The sequence below is a fragment of the Oncorhynchus gorbuscha genome, linkage group LG12, assembly GCF_021184085.1.
Source record: "Oncorhynchus gorbuscha isolate QuinsamMale2020 ecotype Even-year linkage group LG12, OgorEven_v1.0, whole genome shotgun sequence".
In the NCBI taxonomy this organism is placed as follows: Eukaryota; Metazoa; Chordata; class Actinopteri; order Salmoniformes; family Salmonidae; genus Oncorhynchus; species Oncorhynchus gorbuscha.
The window spans coordinates 6,934,351-6,955,368 of NC_060184.1; the positions used below are offsets into that span (position 1 = coordinate 6,934,351).

Consider the following 21,018-nt stretch of genomic DNA (forward strand, 5'->3'; position numbering starts at 1 on the left):
AACAAATTAATTAGTTATTCTGTATACTGGTAATAAACTGTTTGAATTGCGACCTGACATTTTTGCTCTCGTGATGTTTTTCGGATTACCACAAGAACTTGAGTTTTAGTTTATTCTTTATTTGATAGGCGACATCAGTGGTAGGCCAATTAATTCATCGAGGTTAAAGAATATGCATTTTTATCATATTTTTATTCTGATTAAGGCCTAATAGCCTAAATGAGATCCAGTCAAAAAGTCTGCCTACAAATCGAGACACACAACAACAAAACATATAAACAAAAATTCATTGTTTTTAGTTCGTGACTGTAATTATGACAGACCAAACGAAACGAAGCCTAACAAATTATTCAAGGTTATATTGCTGAATAATAACAATAATAATATGTAGGCTTATGTTGGTTTTTGTTTTTTCCTTGATTCGTTTTTTCCTTCCTCACTTTTACAACATCTATAAAACATGTATAATACATCTATAATACAACCGTAGATTAGTATAGTGGTCATTATCCAATGTCATATTCAATATTGTGTTCCATTGTGTCATATTTCCTTATATTAATGACACGGGAATGATGTGATATTCAGAGCCAGTCAGGCACAGACCCAAACTCTGTCCAGATTAAGCAGTTGATGCCTTTATCCGGATGATTGGATACTTTACGACCCGATGGCTGCGGGATTAAGGCCCTGGAATCATCGAGACAGGGATAGGGAGATGGAGAACCCGGGCTACAGTGAAAGTAATACCCAGAACAAGTTTTTAGTAATCGATGTTTACTCTACACTGGTAATATCATGAAAGGTTTTACTCAAGCCTTCAAAAACACTCTCCTTTGTTGCGGCCATTTATTGTGTGAGATGAGGATTCAATTGAGCGGTCCTGATTGGGCGAGACATGGCGAGAATGTTTTTTGTTGGGTCCTGTGTCTCGTTGAAATTAGATTGTATTCATGTAAATTAAATCTTGGGAGAAAAATCAACACTTAACTTAATTAGACGGAATTTAAAATAGCCTACAATTTAAATACATATTTACATAGCCTATGTCGCAGCATTAAAAAAGTAATGGTTTGCCTTATTTATTTATGTGGTTCATAATTGGATTCTTGATAGCCTGTAGTTTAAAATGAACTCGTCACCTCAAGCATTACCTTTATGTAAAAACAAAAACGATTCCTTGTTACCTTTATCGAATGTAATAGATGTATAATCCATCACTTCGTTAAACTCAGACAGGAAACATATTAATGTAGAATAATGTTTCGATTTTCGACGACAGCTTGATCTGAAAAAAAAAACAACAACACTTGATAACCTAAAAAAAAATCTAATAAGCATGTATGACGTCGACAACGTGCACTATTCTGTCAACCACAGTCTTGATGACGGTAAAATAACAGGAGCTCTGCATTCTGATTCATGTCATCAATTCTGAACCGTTTGCAGCAACAGCGGCTTTATGGTGGGTTAATAAACCATGTTGTCTGGAAAAACCTTCTCTTAATTAACAAATCTAAAAAGTTTTAAAATGTATTTTATTTGAATCGATCTGCCATCGCGAAAGAATCGTTTGACCCCTTCTGTTGTCTTGTTGAATGTGGCGTTGAGTTCTCTCTGTGGTAATTGGCTGAGAGAAATGACCCCTGGCGCCAGGAACCTGTTGGATAAAAAGGGAACGTTGCGGAGGGAGAAAAAAGCAGAGAGAGAGAGAGAGAGAGCACACTGGTGATTGCACAAGGGACTGGCTTGTGCAGGGCGGGATCACCAATCAGGGAATACCATCAGAGAACAGTTATGACAGGAAAATAATGGACCGTTCTTTTCAGACTCTTTGAATGAAACAGAAAATGGCTTCGCCCTTAAAACTAGTTGGACTTCAGCATCAACCGTCGAAAATGGGTTCTATTACGACACATAGGTGCACAGGATTTGGAATCCAGGAAATTCTGGGCTTGAACAAGGAGCCGCCCGCGTTTCCGCGGCGTCCGTTGGAATCTCTGCAGCACAGGGCGCACCTTCTGACGGCTAGGTCGGCTTTAGGCCCCGCGGCAGTCGGGGTTGGAATGGGAATTATTGGTCCAGGAGGGATTCATTCGTTTTACAGCCAGCCTGCCTTTCTGGAGGTGTTGCAGGAGGCGCAGAGTGTTCACCTTCAGCCGCTCAACAGGGACAGGGCAACGGGACAGCTGGATGCCCACCACTCCGCAAGCTGTTCTGGTAAATTTAGAAGAAAAAAAATATTTACATTTGTATATTTATGTTAAACAAATTAGACTCGTTTTTAATGGTGAACGAGTGTTGCGCGTTTTCAATCTCATTTGATTGAATCTTTTAGTTGCACCTCGACTCACGTTGGTTTGAGCGCCCTCCACTTCTTTCCTCAGTTTATGGTGCAGCCAAATTAAAATGCAATTCTGATTTTAATGATTGCAAATTCTCTTCTCCTCTCGCCACACTGTCGGACAGTGTTTCATAAACTAAATAGCCACAGGTATATTGCTAATACAATTACAATGTAATACTTATAAACTGTTATCCTACACAGGGATTACCAAAAACTCGGTCCTCGGGACCCCAAGTTGCACGTTTGGTTTTGCCCTAACACCACACAGCTGATTCAAATGAGCAGAGCTTAATGATTAGTTGTGTGATTTTTTTCGAGTCGGCTGTGTTAAGTGCTCCGGTAAAAACCAAAACGTGAGCACCTTGGGGTCCCGAGGACCGGGTTTTGGTAAACCCTGTGTAGGATAACAGTTTATAAGTATTGCATTGCATTGTAATTGTATTAGCAATATTACCTGCGGCTATTTAATAATAAACTAGGGCTGTTTATTTACAGATTCAGATGACGTTTCCTCCAGTGAAAAGACATTTTCTAATTCATCGATGAGTCAGAACAAGAAGAGAAAGAAGAGACGACACAGGTAAAACTATTAACTATAACTCATATTTACCTCACTGTGTTTGAATTGGACGATAAGACATTTTAGGGATATATAAATGAACACAATTCCGTGCGAAGTTTTTTTCTGTGAAGCATTTGGAAAGCGAAATATTGAAATTCATATAACCTACAGTATTTCGCTGTATGCACCTCCTTTTCAGAACACGTATATTAACGAAAACGTCTAAAACAACTCATTGTCAAGAATGAATCGAAATAGATCTCTAAATTATTTTAATTCTTCAAATAGAGATGAGATGGTATATATCATTATGACATTTGTTTTGCGATAGGAGACGGTTTAATATTATATTTATTATTATTATATATTATATTATATATACTAATTAGTCGAGAGGTTTATATTTTCGATACAGGTCTCTTCCTACTGTAGCAATAAAGAAAACGAAGTAGAAAATCTATTTTCTTCATTTGATAACACATAGCAGTATTCCGCATGAAATATTTCGAATTTAAAAAATCTTTACATTTTAATGCGTGCAATCACGGATAGCCTACAAGGTGTCAACATCTCTGGTGCCGTATATTCCACAAGTAGTTTAACTCAAGGGGGAAAAATAATGAATGTCCTGATAATGTAATTATTTATGGAACTTATTCATATGTGTATTTAATAAATAGTTTTGTGATCTCTGTGGTATGAACTAAACATTCTGTATGGACTAAATTACGATTATCTATTGTTATTAAAACGTTTTTGATTAGCCTAGATTTGATTCAGAGTGGAAAGTGTATGCCTTGTGCTTGACATACACAGCACTTCATCAAATATATATATATATATTTTAAGGGCAATTGTGTTTAAAAAAAAAACATGTCTATTTTTATTTAACTTCTTTTTATCCAGGAAGTCCTGTTGAGGTCAGAATATCTATTTTCATGAGGGAGACCTTGATTTTATAGACTTGGAGGCAGAATTCAACTCTAAAATGTTTGTCACCAAAATAAGTTTGTTTGTTCTCTTCTCTTATCAGAACTATATTTACTTCGTATCAGCTGGAGGAGTTGGAGAAGGCTTTCAACGAGGCCCACTACCCCGATGTTTACGCCAGAGAGATGCTCTCCATGAAGACTGAACTTCCAGAGGACAGGATACAGGTGCATAACATACTGGAACCTGGCTGTGTGTTCATACTGTAACCTGTCTGTGTGTTCATACTGTAACCTGGCTGTGTGGTCATACTGTAACCTGGCTGTGTGTTCATACTGGAACCTGGCTGTGTGTTCATACTGGAACCTGGCTGTGTGTTCATACTGGAACCTGGCTGTGTGTGTGTGTGTTCATACTGGAACCTGGCTGTGTGTGTGTGTGTGTGTGTTCATACTGTAACCTGGCTGTGTGTGTGTGTGTTCATACTGTAACCTGGCTGTGTGTGTGTGTGTGTGTGTGTGTGTGTGTGTGTGTGTGTGTGTGTGTGTGTGTGTGTGTGTGTGTGTGTGTGTGTGTGTGTGTGTGTGTGTGTGTGTGTGTGTGTGTGTGTGTGTGTGTGTGTGTGTGTGTGTGTGTGTGTGTGTGTGTGTGTGTGCTCACGCATGAGCATATATCCTCCATATACCTTCAACACACAAGTCCCTATCATCCCCACGCCCCCTCTGATCAATTAACACTCTGTCATCATCACCACACCTTCTCTGATCAATTACAGTTGAGCGTGCATAACTATTCAGAACCTCCGTCCCAGTCTCAAATCTCTGGAAGACTGAAACAGGTTTCCCTCAAGAATTTCCCTGTATTTAGCGCCATCCATCATTCCTTCAATTCTGACCAGTTTCCCAGTCCCTACCGAGGAAAAACATCCCCAGAGCATGATGCTGCCACCACCATGCTTCACTGTGGGGATAGTGTTCTCGGGGTGATGAGAAGTGTTGGGTTTGCGCCAGACATAGCATTTTCCTTGATGGCCAAAAAGGTCTATTTTAGTCTCATCTGACCAGAGTACCATCTTCCATATGTTTGGGGAGTCTCCCACAACACCAAACGTGTTTGTTTTGGCCACTCTTCCATAAAACCCAGCTCTGTGGAGCGTACAGCTTAAAGTGGTCCTACGGACAGATACTCCAATCTCCGCTGTGGAGCTTTGCAGCTCCTTCAGGGTTATCTTTGGTCTCTTTGTTGCCTCTCTGATTAATGCCCTCCTTGCCTGGTCTGTGAGTTTTGGTGGGCGGCCCTCTCTTGGCAGGTTTGTTGTGGTGCCATATTCTTTCCATTTTTTAATAATGTTTTTATATTGTTTCCGTTTTCTAATAATGGATTTATTGGTGCTCCGTGGGATGTTTATAGTTTCTGATATTTTTTTACAACCCAACCCTGATCTGTACTTCTCCACAACTCTGTCCCTGACCTGTTTGGAGAGCTCCTTGGTCTTCATGGTGCCGCCTGCTTGGTGGTGTTGCAGACTCTGGAGCCTTTCAGAACAGGTGTGTGTATATACACTGCTCAAAAGAATAAAGGGAACACTCAAATAACACATCCTAGATCTGAATGAATGAAATATTCTTATTAAATACTTTTTTCTTTACATAGTTGAATGTGCTGACAACAAAATCACACAAAAATTATCAATGGAAATCAAATTTATCAACCCATGGAGGTCTGGATTTGGAGTCACACTCAAACTTAAAGTGGAAAACCACACTACAGGCTGATCCAACTTTGATGTAATGTCCTTAAAACAAGTCAAAATGAGGCTCAGTAGTGTGTGTGGCCTCCACGTGCCTGTATGACCTCCCTACAACGCCTGGGCATGCTCCTGCCTGATGAGGTGGCGGATGGTCTCCTGAGGCCTCCCAGACCTGGACTAAAGCATCCGCCAACTCCTGGACAGTCTGTGGTGCAACGTGGCGTTGGTGGTTGGAGCGAGACATGATGTCCCAGATGTGCTCAATTGGATTCAGGTCTGGGGAACGGGCGGGCCAGTCCATAGCATCAATGCCTTCCTCTTGCAGGAACTGCTGACACACTCCAGCCATATGAGGTCTAGCATTGTCTTGCATTAGGAGGAACCCAGGGCCAACCGCACCAGCATATGGTCTGACAAGGGGTCTGAGGATCTCATCTCGGTACCTAATGGCAGTCAGGCTACCTCTAGCGAGCACATGGAGTGCTGTGCGGCCCCCCAAAGAAATGCCACCCCACACCATGACTGACCCACCGCGAATTTGCCAATCTTGGTGTTCTCTGGAAAATGCCAAACGTCCTGTAGCGCCTCCATGCTCTGGACACTACGCTGACAGACACAGCAAACCTTCTTGCCACAGCTCGCATTGATTTTTCATCCTGGATGAGCTGCACTTACCTGGGCCACTTGTGTGGGTTGTAGACTCCGTCTCATGCTACCACTAGAGTGAAAGCACCGCCAGCATTCAAAGTCACCAAAACATCAGCCAGGAAGCATAGGAACTGAGAAGTGGTCTGTGGTCACCACCTGCAGAACCACTCCTTTATTGGGGGTGTCTTGCTAATTGCCTAGAATTTCCACCTGTTGTCTATTCCATTTGCACAACAGCATGTAAAATGTATTGTCAATCAGTGTTGCTTCCTAAGTGGACAGTTTGATTTCACAGAAGTGTGATTGACTTGGAGTTACATTGTGTTGTTTAAGTGTGCCCTTTATTTTTTTGAGCAGTGTATATACTGAGATCATGTGACACTTATATTGCACACAAGTGAACTTTATTTAACTAATTATGTGACTTCTGAAGGTAATTGGTGGCACCAGATCTTATTTAGGGGCTTTATAGCGAAGGGGGTGAATCTGCACGCACCACTTTTATGTTTTCTATTTTTTGAAAGAAGTTTTTTTTTTTTACTTCACCAATTTTGACTATTTTGTATATGTCCAATACATGAGAACAAAATATAAATACATTTAAATTACAGGTTGTAATGCAACAAAATAGGAAAAACGCCAAAGGGGATGAATACTTTCGCAAGGCACTGTAATACCACCACCACACCTTCTCTGCTCAATTAACACCCTGTCACTACCACCACACCTTCTCTGCTCAATTAACACCCTATCACCACCACCACACCTTCTCTGCTCAATTAACACCCTATCACCACCACCACACCTTCTCTGCTCAATTAACACCCTATCACCACCACCACACCTTCTCTGCTCAATTAACACCCTATCACCACCACCACACCTTCTCTGCTCAATTAACACCCTATCACCACCACCACACCTTCTCTGCTCAATTAACACCCTATCACCACCACCACACCTTCTCTGCTCAATTAACACCCTGTCACCACCACCACACCTTCTCTGCTCAATTAACACCCTATCACCACCACCACACCTTCTCTGCTCAATTAACACCCTATCACCACCACCACACCTTCTCTGCTCAATTAACACCCTATCACCACCACCACACCTTCTCTGCTCAATTAACACCCTATCACCACCACCACACCTTCTCTGCTCAATTAACACCCTATCACCACCACCACACCTTCTCTGCTCAATTAACACCCTATCACCACCACCACACCTTCTCTGCTCAATTAACACCCTATCACCACCACCACACCTTCTCTGCTCAATTAACACCCTATCACCACCACCACCACCACACCTTCTATGCTCAATTAACACCCTGTCACCACCACCACACCTTCTCTGCTCAATTAACACCCTGTCACCACCACCACACCTTCTCTGCTCAATTAACACCCTATCACCACCACCACACCTTCTCCGCTCAATTAACACCCTATCACCACCACCACCACACCTTCTCTGCTCAATTAACACCCTATCACCACCACCACCACACCTTCTCTGCTCAATTAACACCCTATCACCACCACCACACCTTCTCTGCTCAATTAACACCCTATCACCACCACCACCACACCTTCTCTGCTCAATTAACACCCTGTCACCACCACCACCACACCTTCTTTGCTCAATTAACACCCTGTCACCACCACCACACCTTCTCTGCTCAATTAACACCCTATCACCACCACCACACCTTCTCTGCTCAATTAACACCCTATCACCACCACCACACCTTCTCTGCTCAATTAACACCCTGTCACCACCACCACACCTTCTCTGCTCAATTAACACCCTATCACCACCACCACCACACCTTCTCTGCTCAATTAACACCCTGTCACCACCACCACACCTTCTCTGCTCAATTAACACCCTGTCACCACCACCACACCTTCTCTGCTCAATTAACACCCCATTTCCTCTGGTGTGATTCGTTAAATCAGCCATCCACTCAGCCATCGACTCAGCCAGACAGGGAGGCAGACAGGGAGGCGGAGAGATGCTTTAGCACAAGGCATGGTGGGAGCCATCAATGAAAGGATAACTACAGTGAAATTAATTAGCATGGGTCAATTGCAGGGCTCTCCTGGATTCTTAGCTCTTTAATTTCCCTGGTGATTTTTGAAAGCCTGTCACCCATTGATTGGCTCTGGAAATTAACTTATTTTTCAATCAGCCTCCACGTGCCCCTAGGGTCACCCTCCTCTCCTCCCCTTTCTCAGCTCAGCTGTTTCACACACACACACACACACACACACACACACACACACACACACACACACACACACACACACACACACACACACACACACACACACACACACACACACACACACACACACACACACACACACACACACACCCTCCTCTCCTCCCCTTTCTCAGCTCAGCTGTTTCACACACGCGCACACACAGCACGTGTACACACACACACACACACACACACACACACACACACACACACACACACACACACACACACACACACACACACACACACACACACACACACACACACACACACACACACACACACACACACACACACACACACACTGCTCTCTGCTGTGCGCCCTGGAAGTAATTCCTTATCTCCAGACCCATCTCTCTTCTCTCTGTATCCTTCTCCCTGATCTATATTCATGTCTCTGAATCTGAAGTGGTGAGGTTATTACTGGGTCTCCACTGTGGAAATCAATTTAGGCACTCGATTAGTCTAGGGGAGAGGGAGACACACACACACACACACACACAGGTGAATCTAGCAGAAACAGCATAATATATGCTTATCTTCTCCATCAGGTGTCCTTGTTCTATAACTAGAGAATAAAGACTGTGGTACACAATCATTATATTCAATCAATGGACGTTTAAGTTCACTAGGCTCCTCTCACCTTATCATGTGGGTGTAATACCAGTGACTTGATGTTTACATTGAGACGTCCTCTTTCCGCTCTCCATCACAGGACTCCTTGATAAACAGTGAGTGTTGCTAAGTTACCATCCTAGCTAAACACGGATTGTTTTTTATAATCTCTTTTTTTTATATCATTCATATTAGATCTTATTTTTGTTAGGATGTGTTTAAAATGCCAATTTATTGTTTGACTTGTGGATGATGTCAATATAGCTAAGTTCATATCTTTTTACTTGTTTTATATTATATTGAAGGACATATGCAGAAACATAAAATGCAGTCAAGTTTGGACACCTATTTATTCAAGGGTTTTTCTTAATTTTGTACTATTTTCTACGTTGTATAATAATAGCTAAGACATCAGAACTATGATATAACACATATGGAATCATGTGGTAACCAAAAAAGTGTTAAACAAATCAAAATATATTTGAGATTCTTCAAAGTAGCCACCTTGATGACAGAATTGCAAACTCTTGGCATTCTCTCAACCAGCTTCACCTGGAATGCTTTTCCAGCAGTCTTGAAGGAGTTCCCACATATGCTGAGCACTTGTTGGCAATGGTGTAAAGTAGTCAAGTATGACAATTGGGTACTTTTTCCACCACTGCTTGTTGGCTGCTTTTCCTTCACTCTGCGGTCCAACTCATCCCAAACCATCTCAATTGGTTTGAGCTTCGGGTGACTGTGGAGGCCAGGTCATCTAAAGCAGCACTCCATCACTCTCCTTCTTGGTCAAATATCCCTTAAACAGCCTGGATGTGTGTTGGGTCATTGTCCTGTTGAAAAACAAATGATAGTCCCACTATGCGCAAACCAGATGGGACGGTGTATCGCTGCAGAATGCTGTGGTAGAGCCTGCTGGTTAAGTGTGACTTGAATTCTAAATAAATCATTGTCACCAGCAAAGCACCATCACACCTCCACATGCAGAGATCATCTGTTCACCTACTCTGCGTCTCACAAAGACACGGCAGTTGGAACCAAAAATCTCAAATTCGGACTCATCAGACCAAAGGACAGATTTCCACCGGTCTGATGTCCATTGCTCGTGTTTCTTGGCCCAAGCATGTTTCTTCTTCTTATTGGTGTCCTTTAGTAGTGGTTTCGTTCCAACAAGTCGACCATGAAGGCCTGATTCACGCAGGTCTCCTCTGTACAGTTGATGTTGAGATGTGTCTGTTACTTGAAATAAAGAAAAATCCCTGGAATGGCTCGATGTGTCCAAACTTTTGAACCTAAACTTCCATCCACTGTCCCTTCCTCCCTTCCTGTAGGTTTGGTTTCAGAACCGCCGTGCCAAGTGGAGGAAGAGGGAGAAGTGTTGGGGTCGCAGCAGTGTGATGGCGGAGTACGGCCTGTACGGTGCCATGGTCCGCCACTCCATCCCTCTGCCCGAGTCCATCCTCAAGTCAGCCAAGGACGGCGTCATGGATTCCTGTGCCCCATGGCTACTGGGTAAGGCACTGTGCAAATGTGGGTGGGTGGGTGGGTGTGCTTTGGTCCCATGTGGCTCAGTTGTTGGAGCATGACACTTGCAACGTCAGGGTTGTGTGTTTGATTCCCATGAAAATGAGTGAAAATGTATGTACTCACTACTGTAAGTCGCTCTGGATAAGAGCGTCTGCTAGACGACTAAACATGTTTGCTTCTGCAGTACGCTTTGTTTTCAATTAGTTACCATCTCATTGATCTATGCTAATCAATTGACCGATACGTCAAGCAGAGAGGAGATGCATCTTAATCCAGTCTGATAAAGTAGGATTATCATTTTATTGATTAACACCCGTCATTGACACTTTTTATCGACTCCCGACAAGTCTGACATTGAGGTCAAAACCTTTTCGAAAATCCTCCCTTTCCTTAACCATGATGTAGTTAGTGGAACGTTCAGGTGGAGAGGTTTAACTATTCACATACCATATGACGTAGTTAGTGGAACGTTCAGGTGGAGAGGTTTAACTATTCAAATACCAAATTTGATTTATTTATATTTATTTTTAATCCCAGTCCCCCGTCCCCGCAGGAGGCCTTTTTGTCTTTTTGGTAGGCCGTCATTGTAAATAAGAATTTGTTCTTCACTGGCTTACCTAATAAAATAAAAACATGTTTTAATAAAATAAATGGTTCAACGAGCAGTTTAAACATCTCTGTTAGTGAGGGTACCTTTCCCATGTTCCCTCCTGACCATGGTGGAGGTCAGAGACACTAACTGACCAAGACCTTCTACTACCTGCCAGCTACAGCTCAATACGAGCTTGAAAAATTCCTAGTACTGTAGCTTTGCTGTTTTTAAACGTGCATGTCTCCAAATGGGTACAATGATTTATTTTCCTTCCAGGTATGCACAAGAAGTCCATGGATACCCCTGTACCGACCTCTTCTGGAAAACTAGAAGCTCCCCATTCCCAACCGCCTGCCAGGGAACGAGAGAGGGAGAGAGTGGTGGAGAAAACAGAGGAGGAGGAGGAGAGGAGGAGGGAGAGTACCAGATTGTCCATGTCCAAAGAGGAACTGCGAGAGAATAGCATCGCTGCACTCAGAGCTAAAGCACTGGAACACAGCGCTAAGATGCTGGGCACACATCCTGGGGACGGACCACCAGGAACAGTTTCAGGGGACGCAACAGGGGGACAGCCAATGGAGATAGAGGACAAAGAGGAGGACAGTTGAAGCCTGCGTTGGAGAGAGAGAGAGAGAGCCCAGTCACTGATATGAATGCTCATCGTCTAAAGAAGTTGATGCCCTCTCTGTAAAGAACACTGTTTACATACTCCTGACATCTATACTAATCATAAACAAGATGGTATCGGTCACAATACACAATATTCTTAGTAGCAAAAAAAAGTACATCATGTTTCTTTGACACCAAGACCTGATATCGTCAAGCTCAAAATCCTTCAGTCATGGAGATCAATTTTGTACAGATCACATTTTGCAACATGGCAAATTCCACCTCGGTAAACTGCTATAACTATACCCTGGTCTATAACTGTCCACTGTTTTGTAATCTGTCAGCTATTTGGGTGCTTGCTATTCTGCGACTTTAGGAAGACTAACTATTTGGTTACGTAGATCAGTCTCTACATAACATAATAGGGGACAGTACATAGGCTAAGGTAATACTCAAAACATGTCGTCACAAAAAATATACATGGTGTCTTGTGGAAAAAAACAAGAGACTAAACTTGCAGAGGATTCGTGGACCTTTTTTTAACACAAACACTTTCTCTTGCAATGTATGGTGGATCTCTCTATTGTAATAATTTTTAAACGAAATATAGCTACGTTCATGTAGTTGGAAATCAGTAAGTTGTGTTTTTGTTTCGTCTCTGTGTTCTGTATAATAGTAATAAAACGTTATTTACGTGGAAGATTCCGGGGTATCGTGTGTGTGTGTATTGATGAGGATTCATTAAGAATAGCCCAAATTACATAAATCACATTGCATACGTCTGTCATAATAGGCTATTTTAAATCGAAACATATTGATTGATCTTGTAATATAAATAGACTAATTGTGTTATAGGTTATACCCCAGTTGCACCAAACTGATACCCTATAACCTAATCAACTAAACGTTCTAAATAGCTCATGAGCCAGACAGGTAGACTAAGAAGGAACGAAAATGAATGCTTTAGGCTACCTAAATACATTGTGAAGCGAGGGTGACACAATAGACTGGCGGGGGGACATTAGCGCCATCATTTAATATCTTTCATAAAATTCCTTAAACCTTCTTTTACTAAAACCAGATCTATCCTTTGTTTGTTTCAAATCCCCTAAACCACCTGTCTTCCAGAAAAGTGTCTTTTGTCTGGATTTTCGTCTCTCCATCAATCATTCCTTTTTCTAACATAATCTTCTTTAAACAATATTTCGTTGATTTAAATCATAGTGTATACATTGAATTAATTAAAAATGTAATGAAAAAATGCATCATTAGGCTCAGTCTATATTATTACGCTCTGTCTATATGTGGCTTCAGGGACAATGCAGGCTCATATGAACCTGAACTATCTGTGAAGCCACATACTCTGGCCAAACTGGTGTTTCTAAAAATAAATAATTGAAAAGGCACTATAGACAGAGCCTAAAATAATATTTTTTCGTTTCATTTGAAAGTCACAGCCTAGTTAAATAAAAGGTTAAATAAAAATAGAAAATAAAAACAGCCTGGAGTGCAGACCAACAGCGGAGAAACCCCTCTCCCCGCTTGTAGCCACTGGGAATGATAAACACCCTTCGGGTCACGGCTGGGCGGGGTTCGCAGCTGTTTACATTTTAAAAAAAAGATATAGGCAAGTCAAAATAACCCAATCAAAACGGAAAGAAAGAGGTTATACTGTGTCAGGCCTATTCGGCCAAAACCAATGATAATCTATTGTATAGATAATAGAACGAAAATCAATGGAACTTTTAATATGTTGTATTTATTAAATACTTTGCTACAATGACACACTCAGCTCCTCTACCCACCTCCTTCCTTCCTGTTAGCATGTACACATAGTAGACAATCATGCTTTCGGGATATGTATGTCTATGTGTCTTTTCAGATTCGACAATGAGTCTTTAGTTGTGGACACTACATATATTTAAGCTGTTGTCTGTGCCCGAATAATGTTTATACCCTGTTTTGTGCTGCTACCATGTTGTGTTGCTACCATGTTGTTGTCATGTGTTTCTGCCATGCTGTGTTGTTGTCTTAGGTCTCTCTTTATGTAGTGTTGTCTCTCTTGTTGTGATGTGTGTTTTGTCCTATGTTTTATTTAAATGTTTTTATTTTTAATCCCAGCCCCCGTCCCCGCGGGAGGCCTTTTGGTAGGCCCTCATTGTAAATAAGAATTTGTTCTTCACTGACTTGCCTAGTTAAATAAAGGTTAAATAAAAAATACACTCACTCCCTCTATTGCTCTTGGTCCTCAGATTTGTAAGTCACCTTGATTTTGTACCTGTGTGTTTTATCAGTTTCTTTATGAAAAAATATATAGTGAACTCCATGACAGTAGCTAAAGCAAGGGGCTACAGCAGCACACAAGTAGGCCACAAATGCATGCTGGGCCGTGGATGCCCTGAGCTCATGAATTGAAGTGAGCGCTATTTGAGCGGTACTTTGGAGCGCAATTGGAGAGGGCAAGAAGGTCGACGCTCCAGCCGTTGGGAAACTCGCTCTGCGCTCTAGTCAAATTCAGCACGCTCTGCTCACATACTCTTCTGGGTTGAGAGGTCTCTGTGGTTCATCCCGGGCTTCAGTAGCAAAATTAGGGGTTGTCTCTTCCTCTCAGGTGCGGTATGAGTCAATGATTGAGTAGTGGTTTACTTTCCCTTGTGTTGTGAATATAGGACGTAGAGATAAACAATGGGGAGAACAAGTATTTGATACACTGCCGATTTTGCAGGTTTTCCTACTTACAAAGCATGTAAAGGTCTGTAATTTTTTTTATCATAGGTACACTTCAACTGTGAGAGACGGAATCTAAAACAAAAATCCAAAAAATCACATTGTATGATTTTTAAGTAATTCATTTGCATTTTATTGCATGACATAAGTATTTGATCACCTACCAACCAGTAAGAATTCCGTCTCTCAAAGACCTGTTAGTTTTTCTTTAAGAAGCCCTCCTGTTCTCAACTCATTACCTGTATTAACTGCACCTGTTTGAACTCGTTACCTGTATAAAAGACACCTGTCCACACACTCAATCAAACAGACTCCAACCTCTCCACAATTGCCAAGACCAGAGAGCTGTGTAAGGACATCAGGGATAAAATTGTAGACCTGCACAAGGCTGGGATGGGCTACAGGACAAGCAGCTTGGTGAGAAGGCAACAACTTGGCGCAATTATTAGAAAATGGAAGAAGTTCAAGATGACGGTCAATCACCCTCGGTCTGGGGCTCCATGCAAGATCTCACCTCGTGGGGCATCAATGACCATGAGGATGGTGAGGGATCAGCCCAGAACTATACGGCAGGACCTGGTCAATGACCTGAAGAGAGCTGGGACCACAGCCTCAAAGAAAATCATTAACATCCTGCAGTGCACGCAAGGTCCCCCTGCTCAAGCCAGCGCATGTCCAGGCCCGTCTGAAGTTTGCCCATGACCATCTGGATGATCCAGAGGAGGAATGGGAGAAGGTAATGTGGTCTGATGAGACAAAAATATAGCTTTTTGGTCTAAACTCCACTCGCCGTGTTTGGAGGAAGAAGAAGGATGAGTACAACCCCAAGAACACCATCCCAACTGTGAAGCATGGAGGTGGAAACATCATTCATTGGGGATGCTTTTCTGCAAAGGGGACAGGATGACTGCACCGTATTGAGGGGAGGATGGATGGGCCCACGAGATCTTGGCCAACAGCCTCCTTCCCTCAGTAAGAGCTTTGAAGATGGGTCGTGGATGAGTCTTCCAGCATAACAATGACCCAAAACACACAGCCAGGGCAACTAAGGAGTGGCTCCATAAGAAGCATCTCAAGGTCCTGGAGTGGCCTAGCCAGTCTCCAGACCTGAACCCAATAGAAAATCTTTGGAGGGAGCCGAACGTCTGTATTGCCCAGCGACAGCCCCGAAACCTGAAAAATCTGGAGAAGGTCTGTATGGAGGAGTGGGCCAAAATCCCTGCTGCAGTGTGTGCAAACCTGGTCAAGAACTACAGGAAACGGATGATCTCTGTAATTGCAAACAAAGGTTTCTGTAGCAAATATTACGTTCTGATTTTCTGATGTATCAAATACTTATGTCATGCAATAAAATGCAAATTATTTCTTAAAAATCATACAATGTGATTTTCTGGATTTTTGTTTTAGATTCCGCCTCTCACAGTTGAAGTGTACCTACGATAAAAAAATTACAGACCTGTACATGCTTTGTGAGTAGGAAAACCTGCAAAATCGGCAGTTTATACTTGTATAAAAATACTTGTTTTCCCCACTGTATTACTGCATGATTATGCTTGAAGTTTTAAAAATAAATGAAATTACAGGACAGTTTTTATGGTCAATACTGTATAAGGCTGAACATGACTGTCCTTGGTCCTTCAACTACTCTATAGCCCAGTCCAGCACGGACATCACAGTCAACCAAGCTGTGAGGGGAGGCAAGGTGGTCGATCTGAAGAGAACCGTGGACCAGGCGGTCCAGAATTGTCCCTCCGTCCAGCAGGTCCTGGTTGCCATGAGAACAGAGAACACCGTTGCCATGACAGACAGAGATGTTCCACTGGAGGAGGTGAGTCAAGAGACACAGGTTTTTATGATGATGTTATTACTGTTCATTGATAGATTCTTAAGATACTTTAAAATGATTATTTACTGTAAAACCTTTGACTGATGTCGTTTTTACACATGGTGTGGAGCTATAGGGTTCCCGAATGGCGCAGCCATTATTCCTCCTCCACCAAACTTTACAGTTGCCACTATGCATTGGGGAAGGTAGCGTTCTCCTGGCATCTGCCAAACCCAGATTTGTCCGTTTTACCGCAAGATGGTGAAGCGTGATTCATCACTCCAGAGAACACGTTTCTACTGCTCATTAGTCCAATGTCGGCGAGCTTTACACCACTCCAGCCGACGTTTGGCATTGCGCACGGTGATCTTAGGTTTGTATGCGGCTGCTCGGCCACTTGGAACCCTTTTCATGAAGCTCCCAACAGTTTGGAACTCGGTAGTGAGTGTTGCAACAGAGGACAGATGATTTTTATGCACTTCAGCACTCTGCAGTCCCGTTCTGTGAGCTTGTATGGCCTACCGCTTCGTGGCTGAGCCGTTGTTGCTCCTAGACGTTTCCACTTCGCATTAACAGCACTTACAGTTGAACCGGGGCAGCTCTAGCTGGGCAGACATTTGACGAACTGACTTATTGGAAGATGGCATCCTATGATGGTGCCATGTTGAAAATCACTGTGCTCTTCAGTAAGGCCATTCTACTCCCAATGTTTGTCTATGGAGATTGCATGGCTGTGATTTTACGGGTGTGGCTGAAATTGCAGAATTCACTCATTTGAAAGGGTGTCCACATACTTTTGTGTGTATATATAGTGTAACTTGGAAACAAACACTTCTCAGCAATTCACTTCTCTCTCTTTCTGACAGAAACTTGGCCTAGATAAGAGCGTCTGTTAAGACTTAACAACTTAAATGTTCTCTCTCTTTGTCTCTGACCCTGCTCGTGGGATCGCCACCAGTTACGTCAGCTAGCTTTCCATAGTTTAACCTTTTAGGGGCAATTCCTCGCTCACCTTCATTGAACCGGAAGCTATGTAATTTGCTCCATTGGAATTTATTTTATCATTGTGTCAGTGAAAAGTAGCCTACAATAACAGGCCTGTATGTAACGTATGCGCTGAGTGTCCGGAAGCAAGTTCAGGGAATGAGTGTTTTAATAAATGAAATCATAAACACGTAACACATACAACACACCGACATTAAACCAGAGTCAATAACACCTGAGGAAAGAACCAAGGAGAGTGACAGATACAGGGAAGATAATCAAGGAGGTGATGGAGTCCAGGTGAGTGTCATGAGGCGCTGGTGCGCGAGACGATGGTGACAGGTGCGCGAGACGATGGTGACAGGTGCGCGAGACGATGGTGACAGGTGCGCTTGACGATGGTGACAGGTGTGCGGGATAATCAGCAGCCTGATGACCTAGAGGCCGGAGAGGGAGTATACATGACACTGTAAAGATTGTAAAACATGTTTTTATAGCCCAGCATTAAAGTCAAAGACGATTTCGCTAATAAAAATGACAATTTAGAGGGTAATCTACCTAAAATTCAGATTGACACTATATATTTCATCCTTCGATCACGTCAAATGACATGAATTGAGTAATTACCGAAATGCACCGGAATAACGTTAATTAACCCACAATCGGCAAATAAAGGGGGCAATCTGGGATTGGTACATCCATTTTTGGACTCTAAAATTAATAAAGTATTGCTATTGATTTTGCTGTTGTTTGAATGCCAGATTGCCTCTTTAATATTCATAATTAAACATACATAGTTTAGCGTGGAACATTACAGGCATAGATATGACCCAAATACCCTACTTCAGAACAGAGGATTATGTCGTTATGGTATTTAGTCTCTGAGCCTTTCCAATTAGGACTAAATGGCATTATTGATAATTGCTGGCAGTTTGATCTATGTGCAAAATAGCCCATTAGAGGGGTAGATCAAGGGATTTGACTGGCTGTCTGATTGGCTGGCTGGCTGGTTGGCACCTTGCCCATGTGGGATGTTATTCTGTGTTGTCCTAGTTCTACAAAGACCCTATGTGTCCCAAATGACACCCTATTATAATACACTACATTTGACCAAAGCCTGGGTCCTGGTCAAATGTAGTGCACTACTTTTGATGGGCCCTGGTTAAATGTAGTGCACTACTTTTGATGGGCCCTTGTTAAATGTAGTGCACTACTTTTGATGGGTCCTGGTTAAATGTAGTGCACTACAAAAGGGAATAGGGTGCCATTTGGGACTATACCCCTCTGGCATCCCAGATCCACACCAGCCAGATTAGCAAGAAAGAGTGCACCGCTAGATTAGCCGGCAAGGACCCTGCCCCGGACCAGATCAGATTAGCATGGCCTGGTCGAGGGAGAGAGTCAAACCTAATTGCATTTAATTTACTTAACGTGGCAGTAATTCGTTCATCGACATCTGTAGCAAATGAGCCGGGGTTTATTAGGCTGACAGACTGACACACTGGTTATAAAAATTTAAAATAAACGTATTCTCTGTTCTCTTCTCTCCCCATCAACCTTTATATCCTTTTTGTTTATCAAATTGCATATTTTATTATTATTATTAGTCTTTATGGACAGGATACACATGGTATACACCGTCCAATCAAAATGCTAACTACAGGTTCCAACAACAATAATAAATAATAAAATATAAGAATAGGAACATAAAGTAAATGTCTCGGTAGAATAGAATACACATGTTAGCATCAGTATTATACAGGAAGGCACCAGTTATAGTCACAATATTTACACGTGTTTTGGATAAGGGGGGGGGGGGGGTTGTGTTTAAATTGTGCAGTATTTATCAATCATAATAACAGTCTGGTAGCAACAGTTGTGATTTGTGTGTAGCATGAGTGTTGTGTGTATGTCAGGTTTTCCGTTACCCGCTAATGCCGGCTGTCCGCAGATATTTTTTCATAAAAATAAATATTTAAAAATCCCATTGCGAAATAATGCATTTGAGCCCGGAAATACCAGTCAATGTAGCACGAGAGCTGCTGCCACAGCTCATCAAACAGCTGTTGGTTGTTGCTGGATTTAAACGTGCTTTTATAAACCCAATCATTCAGAAACAATTATAAATGCCATTGTGTGTTCAGCTATTTATTTATTTATTTTTCTCCTCTGAAGCACTCTTTTCATTCGCCATTCAAGTGCATAGGCAACTAGGCAGGCTTCGGTGCGTCACACAACACTTTGCAATGAGCTGGAGGCAGGACGTATTTTCAAAACTTATACTAGTTTGAAACCTGAACGTTTTGCCACATATGAGGGATGTCTTACCTTGCTTCGATTAAGGTAGCCCCCCCCCCCTCCCACACGCCTCTCTGATTCAGTTCAATACATTAACTTGGACTACTGACTAGGTATCCCCCTTTCCCTTTTCAAAGTAGCCTAGCCAAAATCCCCCCCAAAACATACAGACCTATTTCTCATGTTCTATTGGTTTTCAAATAAACGTTATTTAAAAAAAACATTTATTTAACTAGGCAAGTCAGTTAAGAACAACTTTTCAATGACGGCCTAGGAACAGTGGGTAAACTAACAGAACGCCAGATTTGTACCTTGTCAGCTCTGGGATTTGAACTTGCAACCTTGCGGTTCCTAGTCCAATGCTCTAACCATTAGGCTACCCTGCCACCCCTTTTCATTGTCCAGTAGCCAAAGACACAATCCAAGTAGAAACATTCGTCAGACGCTCTTTACAATAGTGACCATTCATTTTTTTTTTCGTACTGGTGCCCGGTAAGAATTGAATCCACAACCCTGGCATGATGCTCCACAAATTGAGCCACACCGGGACACGTCAGCAACACAGGCTAGTTGTGTAAGTCTCCCTCCCCTCTTTAAACATTTATAATGAATCTCTGTCTCGTGAAACCACTCGCAGGTGTGGTGCGCTTTTGACAACAGTTGTTTTCCTACTAATTGCATTATGGGATAAACATTCTCGTGTAGCTTACTGCCTTGTGTGCAATGTGAAGAAATAATAGTTTATAAACATTTTAAGCTAAATGTTCTGATCGGTTTCATTGCTTCTTTTGCTTAAAAAAAATAAAAAATTATACGTAGCCAAGGCATACTGGTTGTATGAATTTGGGCTCTATCATCACACAATTGTCCCAGTCTGTTTGGAATTTGGCTATTTATTTCTCACACAGAACGACTAGCGGACTAATAAAATAGGAACAAGTTGATACTGTGGGGGAATAGTAGATTGACACACGCTTGTGATTGTGGTGTTTGTTACTCGTCTTGTTGGGTAAGGAAAAGACGGCGTGGACTTATTCTAAACAGTGCGCATCAGAGTTCGGTGAGAAGGAACATCGTTGCATCCTGGACTTGCATATTCTATTAATATACGAATCATCATAAACAAAATGTGATTTATTTCATTCTGAGCACCGTGGATGTGATCGCCCTAATCAGGTTCGGCACCTAATGGATATGCTTCTGGTACAATTTTTTTTGATGTCTGGGTAAATTGAAATGCTGCCGGCCAAATATCCAGAGCCACGTTTTCCTAACATCAATCTCTCTGTGTGTGTGTGTGTGTGTGTGTGTGTGTGTGTGTGTGTGTGT

General features: G+C 42.2%; 1 protein-coding gene across 1 annotated transcript; it reads left to right on the forward strand.

The window, feature by feature from the left end:
- Window positions 1–1,714: 1,714 nt before the first annotated feature.
- On the forward strand, window positions 1,715–13,933 carry LOC123991536 (visual system homeobox 2-like). The gene is made up of 5 exons (XM_046293156.1): window positions 1,715–2,220; window positions 2,843–2,927; window positions 3,943–4,066; window positions 10,459–10,639; window positions 11,523–13,933. Exons 1-5 carry the CDS (start codon window positions 1,839–1,841, stop codon window positions 11,852–11,854), a joined length of 1,104 nt encoding a protein of 367 aa, XP_046149112.1. The 5' UTR covers window positions 1,715–1,838; the 3' UTR covers window positions 11,855–13,933.
- Window positions 13,934–21,018: the final 7,085 nt, after the last annotated feature.